The sequence below is a fragment of the Puntigrus tetrazona genome, chromosome 7, assembly GCF_018831695.1.
Source record: "Puntigrus tetrazona isolate hp1 chromosome 7, ASM1883169v1, whole genome shotgun sequence".
NCBI classification, from domain to species: Eukaryota; Metazoa; Chordata; class Actinopteri; order Cypriniformes; family Cyprinidae; genus Puntigrus; species Puntigrus tetrazona.
Genome location: NC_056705.1, coordinates 25,332,842 through 25,342,789, shown reverse-complemented (window position 1 = coordinate 25,342,789; position 9,948 = coordinate 25,332,842). Strand labels below are relative to the sequence as shown.

The following is a 9,948-nucleotide window of genomic DNA, read 5'->3' as shown; positions in this document are numbered from 1 at the left end:
CACACACTGCTGTTTTACTCAAGGTGACTGAGCCCAGTACAGTTTAAATATTTAATCTTAAACACACACACACACACAAACATACCCAGTGCCGCTGCTCACCAGGCTAAGCGAATGAGCATTGTGAATCATCTAAACATGTCAAAGCGCTGATTTTACCTATGACTTTACTAAATGTAATCTAGAATCTTTTAATTGAAGCATAAGGCAATACTGCTGTGCCGCAGTAAAAAGGAAAAATCCTTTTCTGAAGATAGAGATTATCCTAAACCAACCTGAGAATAACTTTAACAGATAATATTTTGGCTCTTATATCAGATGATCAGGACCAGCAGCGATGCAATTTTCACAAATGGGTCTAGTCGTCTTGTTTACGATTCAAGTTTGATTCATTCAGACAGTTCGCTCACTTTGAATCACTTGCAGCGGTTTCTCACACAGCAATGGGATACTTTGTAACACACAAAAAAAAAACTAAATGGTGTATATTTACCTACAGTCCACTGTGGGAAACAAAACTTGCAAATCATTTGTCGGCGTTAAAGCTGCTCTCGTGTGCAGTTTGTGAAACACTCTCTATTACGGTGAAATCAATTTAAATGTCCATTAACTACAAAGCCCTGAACATGAAATGTGAAAGAAAATTGGATATTGTGGCCACAAGTTAGTTGATATTTATTAAAGGGTTCTCAGAAGTCATCATATTTAGGTAAACTAGTGGTGAATGCAAATTACAACTTTTTTTTTACAATTTGGCTTCCTGTTCCCCAGTGAACACTTCTGGATCGAGTAAACATCTGTATGCATATCTCCACCTAAAGTTTGCCATTTAACCTTACAGCAACTGCCTACTATCTATAATGCCTACAAAGAGGAGTTTAACATCAAACACAATCATTTTGAATCGCTGTGCTGTTCGGGAGAAAACGAGCTCTGCTTAGCACGCGGCTTCTGGTTCCTCTTCCTCTGTTTAATGGTCTAGAATGATTAAGTGTCAGGGTATAAAATTCTCTCTCTCCTAATGGCTGAGGGGAGAAGGAAGAAAGGAAGGGGGTTGGGCGGCACCACAAAGACACATCTTCCCCCATAGAGACTCCATGCTGGGGCTGTCACCAGCTCACGCACACCCAGAACCCCCACTCGTGCACTGTCTTTGCCTTTCCTCACCTCTCCAACGTGCGTTTGCCTGGGTCTGTTACAAAAGTGTGCTGCAGAGCTTGAATAGACTGCAGGCCAGGCTGAGGAACAGTGCAATCTATATGCACGGGGGAGGGACAGAGAGAGCAATAGAGGGGAAAGGGTAAGGAGGCAGACCCGGCCCTCTCGGTGGCCATTAAGCTAACCCGTGGATCAATACTGGTTGTAAGTATGACTGAGCTCAGGCTGAAAGCCTTCTGCACACCAGCATATAATGACAGCCTTACAGAGCAGCTGCACAGATGGGCAGAGCATTGCCAGGCCATGAATCACAAAGGGAGAGAGAGAATAAGAGAGGAGCAGAAAAAACAATGGGAATCCCCCTTGGAGTTTTTCAGTTTTTTTTTTTTGTTTTTTTTTACATTTTAACACTCGCCTTTCAAGGATTGAAATCGGTAGTAGAAAGAAGTCAGTTCACTTGGGTGAGACAATCATTTTCTTCAGCGTGTACTGATGCAAAAGTGGCGCGACCTGGACCGCAGTCAACCGTTGACTTTCTGTAAGGATCAACAGGCCTTTTTGTGGTCATGTGATATGGATTTAATAAAAAAAACACACTTATTTTTTTTTTGTGAACTTCAGGATGCTGAGTTTTTTCTATCTATTTTTCCCCCTTCCTTTCACAATTTATCACAGTTCTGATAATCTTTATTGGCACTTCCACTAAAATAATATTGCAAAAACGAAACAATTCGGAGACATAAAGTAAATAAAAAAATATGTTATAATATGCTAATATGTTACTCTTCTGCCTAATAAAAATCAGATCAGAATATCACAGAAGGATATTTTTGTCGCCAGTGTAGTGTTGCACACATAGTAAAATGCTAAAATTCTCACTTTGTCTGTTTTCCGTGATAGTTAAACGATTGGAGTAAATGATTGGAGAAAAGCTTTGTCACCAGAGCGGAGTCTGTCATTTTCAGATTGTGAAATGTTCATTAAAAATTACAATATCAAAAAAATCCCCAAAACAAGTGTATATATATATATATATATATATGTGGCAGATTTGATCTATCTTCTTTTTAGGAAGGCAATTTTATATTAAAAGCTGTGAAAGTGAATGATCAAATGTTCTCATGTGTAGAAAGAGACAGGAAAGCACACTGAATTTTGTGCCAAGGAACCAGTATAGAACACATAGTGCTGGTGTATCCAGGCACTGCAGCTGCGGCTGCACAAATATGCACTGTGTAGAGCCTTTAAATCAAGATGCAAGCAGGGCCTCTCATCTGTTGTGCATGAAAGCTAAGAAAAAGAGAGAAAGAATATGGGAGGAAGGGAGCAAGAGAGAGAGAGAGAGAGAGAGCATGAGAAAGAGAGAGAGAAAGCTGAAGGAAGGAAGGAACCTTGCTCCCCAAGCACAGTAAGATGGGATGAGGAAACTGGATACCTTGTACAGAAAATTCCTCACACTGGACCTCTCCCCTTAAATCTGCAAACCAGAGATTTCCTCTTGATGACAAACTGTAAGAGGACTATAGACCATATAGTGCAAAATATCAAGATCATTCACTGAAAAAAAAAGGAATTAATTTGTTAAAATGTCAGTGTTGAGTGTGCAAAATTCTTTAAAAAAAACTTAATAAAATAAATTTGTCCCACAAGATAACAAAAGTCAAACAGTTTTGGAACAACAAGAGGGTGAGTGAATTATGAAAGGATTTTTATTTTTGGGGCACTACCCCTTTAAATGTCTAACGCCGCTCTATAATTAGGTTAAGTAGTATTTTTCAGAAAGTGGTACAAAATACATTCTGTTCATTCTGATTACACAAAGAGAACAAGTTTAACAGTGACTCTGAAAAACACTGAAGCCAGTGAGTTCATTCACCCACCATCCCACCCCGCCCCCTCAGCTTTAGAGAACATTCCTTTCATAAATCTGTATGCCTGTGTTTTTTTTTTTTTTTTTTTTTTTTTTTTAAAAACAGAGAGAATTTGTGCTTGGTATGTGGAGGAGCTCATTATGGTGCCTGTGGAGGGCATTTGGGAACCTTCGGATATTTCCAGCATCATCTCTCGCAAAGCCTTTCTCATGCTAACCTCTGTTCTCCTCTCATGCTAACACACACACACACACAGTGGTACAAACGTACCCTGTAATCAGTTCTGTGCATTCACACTTAAGTGAGACACTCTCCCTTTTCTTTAGAGAGTAGGTGAGAGTAGCACATTTCCAGTACTTGTTTTTTGTGAGTTTATTAAACTCTGGTTCTAATGTGTTTTCCTTTCTATGTAGGAGGTTATGTACATGAATGCGTATGCGTAAAACTGTCTGAAGGCATTATGTGTTTTTTTTGTCATGGCCGCTCTCTCCCTGTCTCAGAGCTCCTCCTTTCAAGCCAGAGACGTTCTCCAGTCCTGTTCTTCCTCTGCAGTCTGCTGCATTGTACGGCATCACCCACTTGTTATCCTGAAACCTCTTTCCCCCCTGTGAAGAAAAATCCTTTCCTCTGTTCTACCACGACCTGATAGGAGTTAAGCATTCGAACAGACATTTGTATTCATGGCCATGTTCCATGTTAGTCAAAACAACACGTGTCTGATGCCCAGCCCACAGTACAAATTTACAAAGTCAATGACTCTTGGGACACCGTTGGAATGGTGACCTGCCAGTCAGATCTCTACTGCTGCACAAAATGGCTGAAAACCGGCCTTGAACGTAACTGTTGCAGCTGTCTACAGTATGCTACTCCTGTAGTAATTAACACTGCACGTGCTGAGCACATGCTTTTGGAACAAAACGGGTCTGCTCTACGCAGGAGATTGCAACATGCTTTTATTTGAAATGCTCTTTCAGTATTACTCATTTAAGTGAATAAAAAGCACAACATCACAAAAATGCAAAAAAGAAAGAAACATTTTTAAGGTATAACAGAGTGTTTTATTTTCTAAGCCAAGCCATTAAGTTAAAATGAACATTCCCCACTGATTCTCCCAACATGAAAAGTTCAAAATGCTTCATCCTCAAATCTCCGTATTACATGGTGACAGAAATGTGGTCTAAATTAGATTATATACTATTAAATGCTAATCCAATAAACCATTTCAGTATGGATCAGTCTCGCACACAAAAGATCATTCTGTTCATTCAATTCATCTTTTACCATTGTTAATGTCCAGCGTTTCTGTTCTGCCATCATAATAATTAAAAATTCTGCTCATGTCTAATCATCATTTCTCTGGCTTACATATTCAACCAGGCCTGTAAGCTCACTCTCTGCAATGACAGCAGGACATCGACCACAAAGACTTCAAAGACCTTCCACTCTCTTTCTCTCCAGCTCCCTCATTCTTTCCCTCCCCTTTCCTTTTAGGCTTTTACCCTCACTGTTTCATTCTTTGTTTCTCACACTCCTAGCTCTTGGGTGGTTGTATTTCTTTTTGGTTAACCAGAAATTCCTTTGCCTGAGAGAACACAACAGACATTTTTCACATTTATTTTCAGAGAGCCTGTGTTGCCAGACGATTGTTTCATTTGTTTGTTTGCATCAGTATGGGATTCACATTTAAGGTTTGTTTCTCAGATGAAGTCGACAGCTCAGCCGACTCACTGTGGCACTTCTACCATGTCACCAATCGGAGCTGGAGCCTGAAAGTCAGCAGCCAAACTCAAGTCCTTTTTCAGTTCACAGTCACTTAGCTCTTGAGGGGGTTCTTTGTCCTTCACACCATTTACACATGCTTCAACCGGGGACTCAAGGACATCCGCAGGGGCTACGTCTGGTGCCCGCTCATGGCATTCTCCATTTACCTCAGGGGGAGCCGACACAGATTTCTCTGCTGAGCCAGCACTCTCGCAGTCTCCGTTATTCAGCTTCAGATCTGTGACAGCCGAGGCAGGTTCTTCGAGGCAGAGCTCATTGGATGAGGTTGATTCTAAGATGACGATTGAGGGAATGGACTCCTCTGCACTCTTCTGTTCTGCCACAGGTTCGGGTTGTGTTGGCTCTGGGGATGGCTCAGGATTTGCTTGTGTTTGTGTAACCTCGGGGGGTGCAGCAGTTTCAGATTCAGGCTCTGTGGCTGGTGTGTGTTCCTCTGGGGAAGGCACAGCCACTTCGACCTCTTCTGCACTCAATGCTTCGGAAACAGGTTCAGGCACTGGGGCAGACACTGCGACTGGCTCTGGAGCCGCTGCCTCAGTAACAGTCTCTGATTCTGGCGTGACAGCGATGGTTTCTGTAATTTCAGTGGACACCAGACAGGTATTTGCAGCTTCCTCAACCACTTTTTCTACCACCTCCTCTGTGACAGGTTTCACTGGTGAGGCTTCAAGTTTTGGCGACGATACAGGTTCTTCTAGCACAGGTGCAGGTTCCTCGAGTGCAGGTTCCTCTGGGGCAGTTGCATGCTCCTCAGGTACAGCTGCTGGTTTCTCAGATAGTGTTACAGGTTCCTCTGTTACTGGTGTCTCTGGTGCAGCAGCTGGTTCTTCTGTTGCATCCATAGGTTTCTCTGTCACTGGTGCCTCTGGTGCAGATTCTAGTTCCTGAGGTGTAGCTTCAGGTTCCTCTGCAGCTGGTGTAGCTTCAGGTTCCTTTGTTTCTGGTTCCTTGAATGTAGCTTCAGGTTCCTTTGTCACTGGTTCTTCGGGTGTAGTTTCAGGTTCCTTTATCACTGGTACATCAGGTGTAGCTTCAGGTTCCTTTATCACTGGTTCCTCGACTGTAGCTTCAGGTTCTTTTGTTACAGGTTCCTTGGTTGCAGCTGAAGGGTCCTTTGCTGCTGATACTTCTGGTGCATTGGCAGCTTCCTTGGTTGCAGCTGAAGGGTCCTTTGCTGCTGGTACTTCTGGTGCATCGGCAGCTTCCTTTGGTGAAGATACCTCTGGTGCCGCTGTTTGTGTTTCTACTGCAGCTGCTGGTGCTTCTGCTGCTGGTGCCTCTACTTCTGTTGGCTCTGATGCAGATGCTGGTACCTCTGCTGCTTGTGACTCTGGTACAGCTGCTGGTTTCTCTGGAGCACTTTCTGGTTCCTTAGATGCAGCGGTAGATGCCTCTGTTGTAGCCACTGGTATTTCTGGAGCAGCATCATCCTTCTTCACCTCTGCTTGCGTTGCTGAAGGGGAGCTGGGCTTCTCGGTTGATGCTTCAGACTCCACAACTTTTGCTGCTGCACTTACTTCAGCAGCCTCCTGCGGTGCAGCCTCCGACTCTGTCACAGGGGTCTCTGCCTTTTTCTCAGCTGGTTCAACTGCTGCCACAGCACTCTCCTCTTTCTTCTCTTTAGGGTCACTGACATCGTATCCCTTCTTCCGTTTGCTTAGCTTGCCTCCCATGATGTTCTGTGGAAACAGAAGAACATCTTATGTAAGCTACAAACATTACTGAATTTCAATATATATATATATGCATTTTATCAGATGCTTTTATATAAAGCAATATCCATTCTATATCTTCATTATACATGTTTATCAGTTCATAAATTCCCTTGGAATCAAATCATGATTTTGCCAATTGCTAGTGGCATACTCTACTGTTAGAGCTACAGGATTGTGCAAAAAGTTAGTCTGGAAAACAACCAATATTCTTAGCACCTCATTATGGATATGAAATTGTAAAATGTAAAACTGCTTGCATAGCCCACCCTGTTTGTCCATTTAAAGGTCATCCACTCAATCATCTAAATCCAGTGCAATTTCTGCCAAGGACTTTGAATGCAGTCCAACTTTGTTATGGAGGAGGACATGGCTTAAGGACAAATGGTGACTGGATGGGAATGTCACTTAGTTTTTGTAAACTTGTAAAAATATTATTCAAGGTCCCAGTCTTACAGTGTGAATGCAGCAGGCACTGGTTGTAAATAATGTTTTTTTTGAAGTGAGACAGCGCTTTTAACTTCTAAATCCTTAGAATTCTAGACAAAACCTATTCAGCAGGCCTAGTCATGTATTGTATCATGTCTGCATTGTTTTTATGTATACAGTTTCACTAAAATAAATAAAAATGTACTATAAAAGTCATTCACTTCTCTTAGAATTTTTTCATGGCTGGATCTGGTTGGTAAAGCAGATTGGTTTGGGGATGTGTAAAGATAATTTTTAGAGGAAACACTGATTAGATAACACAAACTGATCACGATTGGTCACATCTGTCAGTGCTAATGATGCTACTTAAATCTTAATTATCTTTTTTTTTTAATTCCAATGAAAGGTTTTCTTAAACATTTTTCCTTTTACCAAAAACAAATGGCAAGGAACCTAATTTGTAAATTGGAATCGGAACTGGTTTCAATTATAAATGGAATTATGGATGTATGAGGAAGATTAAATGTTTTTTTTTGCCATTGATGTGACACCATTTGCAACTTCCAAGGACCTGCAGTTATTGCAGCTCAATTGGATAATATAATTTAAGCTGCAGCATGGTGGGGTTACAATAGGAGCTGTCCATAGTGCTGCACTGGGGCAAACAAAGACCGGATACGCAGTCATGCCCCAGTCCAACCTGCAGATGAGTCCAACTGCTGAGACGCGCTGCCTATGTCAGCGCTCACTAAAGACAGTTTTTATTACAGCCTCTCACAGCGATCTGTGCCAGTACACTTCACAGCCTCCATTATTCTTGCAAGTAAAACATGCTCAATGATGGTCTGAAAGTTATGTCCTTGAAGACCGGTGAAATACCCAGGGCAAGTATGGCAAACCGAGTAGCCTATCCCATGTCTGGCTGCAGGTTGAAATATATAAGATGCACAACGAAAAATGTTTGGAATGTGGTGTAAATATTTTATAAAAATGTGAATTTTAATACATTTAAGTATTTCCACTTTGCAGGCGCACACAATTCATTTTAAAAGACACACACCCACACCCCAACAGCACCACCCAAGCTCCCCCACCCCTTTCCTCATATCGACCAGCTCCTCCTTACGTTTTAGTAAGAATTTTTATAAGCGCAAATCAATGCTTCCTGTTTCCTTAAAACAATACGTTCAACAGAAAAGCGCCAGTAAAGGGAAATCAAAATGTTTCAATCTTTAACTGAGCAAGAGCTACCTGTAACCCACTGCTTCATTATGATATATATATATATATATATATATATATATATATATATAGAAACAAAAGCTTTAACATATGACTATAGTTTTTACTTTTACTCATATTTTAACCTACACGTATTTTAGGACAAAAGTCACACCTTGCCATATTAATACTAAGCTTAGAAAGATTATAAATGTGACAATTTAAAAGTGTCATTCAAACATTTTTAGGAAATCAACATCGTTTCACGTTCGGTTGTGGAGCAGCAGAGATAAGAAACGCTTTCGCCGTACCTTTTTTTAGTTTTTATGAGTGACATATGAAAATAGCGAGAACAAAGAAGGGCTCGCGCTGCCTGCGCTCAACTATATCGCCAGCCCCGAAAAAAAACGCTTCGAGTGATTTTTACCCGTTATTTAGAGTCGCTACTAACATTTTACTGACCTGCTTCTCTGCTTCTGTGAAAATCCGCGCGTTGAACGTACTTTCCTTTCTCCTGTAGTAGTGAATGTGGCTCAGTTCGAGACGGTCCTTCTCTCTCCCTGAGGTCCAATCTGCGACTGGGCGTTTTTTCTCTTTTCACCCCTCCTGTTAAACCCACGGTTTGTGAGACATCTGTCGTTATCACAGCCTCTCCTGCCCACTGCCCACGATCCATATACCCTCCCTCTCCTCCTCCCTTCCCTTCCCCCTCACGTTGGGTGCATATTTTACTAGATTAGATGGGCTTTATAATGGGTTTTGGGAATAATGCCCCCTTTTCTTTCACTTTCTGAAGTGATCTCTATAGCAACCGTATTCCTTTGACTTGAAGTTGGTGGATTTGCCTTTTTTTTCCACCTGCTTGATTGGTTCAAGCATGGATTTTTCTTTATATGTGTGTGTGTGTGTGTGTGTGTGCAAGGACAGGGGTTACAGCAATTCTCCACCCCCATGGCTGAAGGAGAGGGGAACGAAGTGAATCGTAAGCAGGGCCTTCGAATTCAGTCTCGCGGTATTGGTTTTACGGTGTAAAGTGCACCGATTCAGTCTCAAGCAGATATTTTTGTTGCAGGACGAACAGCTAAATGTAACCACAGCTGAAACACAAAGCGAAAGATATTTCATTCATCCGTTCTTATCTCCTCAACGCTGAATGACTCGGATTCCTTGCGCGTCTGCAAACCACCTGAATAATGTTTCTGAATCATATATGTGCCGCAGGTCAAGAAAGATGCAAGAGAGTCATGAGGTCATCCCTAATATTACGTTCCACTTAAAGTGGTCTGACACATGGCACCCTTGTGTAATCTGGCTACTTGGTGTTAACAGTACAAGCAGAGGTGTGAGGAGATCTTACTAGGCCCGTTTGGTGAGCTCTAGAAATGTGTTAAATACAGTTCAAAGCATGCAACATTAACTCTTCTTTTTCGCCTTTCACAACAGGCTCTAATATAATAACTGCTTATTTGATGCGCCCTCAAGCCGCTGAATACGGTACGTCTTTACGAAGACAGGTATGCACTATTTACACGTTGGGTTACTTCTGGCCTACTGTTTAATCAGATGCAGAAATCTGAATATTTTAAATGGCTAAATACGGTTGTAATAGGCATTCATATTTTTTTTTAATATTGATGTGCAAAGAGCAATCAAGCACATTAGACATCGTCGTTATGCAAGGAGGAAAAAAAAGAACATTGGATATGCTGTTGCCCATAAAAATTAACAATAAAGGATGGTCTCATAAAAAAATCACCCTGGGGCAAAGCAGACCA

At 41.6% G+C, this 9,948-nt stretch overlaps 1 protein-coding gene across 2 annotated transcripts; it reads right to left on the bottom strand.

Annotated features, from left to right (window-relative positions):
* Window positions 1-4,064: 4,064 nt before the first annotated feature.
* Window positions 4,065-8,825, bottom strand: si:dkey-56m19.5 (proteoglycan 4). 2 transcript variants are annotated; one of them, XM_043243565.1, is made up of 3 exons: window positions 8,636-8,825; window positions 5,996-6,490; window positions 4,065-5,938 (listed from the first exon to the last, which is right to left on the bottom strand). In XM_043243565.1, the coding sequence occupies exons 2-3, from the start codon at window positions 6,482-6,484 to the stop codon at window positions 4,754-4,756; spliced, it is 1,674 nt and encodes a 557-aa protein (XP_043099500.1). In that variant the 5' UTR covers window positions 6,485-6,490; window positions 8,636-8,825; the 3' UTR covers window positions 4,065-4,753. The 2 variants fall into 2 exon arrangements, with proteins under 2 accessions (XP_043099500.1, XP_043099499.1); XM_043243564.1 differs by having other exon boundaries at window positions 4,065-6,490; window positions 8,636-8,824.
* Window positions 8,826-9,948: the final 1,123 nt, after the last annotated feature.

What these genes read in the sequence shown, in the direction of transcription:
- si:dkey-56m19.5 (XM_043243564.1), bottom strand. Translation starts at nt 6,484, where the DNA reads ATGGGAGGCAAGCTAAGCAAACGGAAGAAGGGATACGATGTCAGTGAC.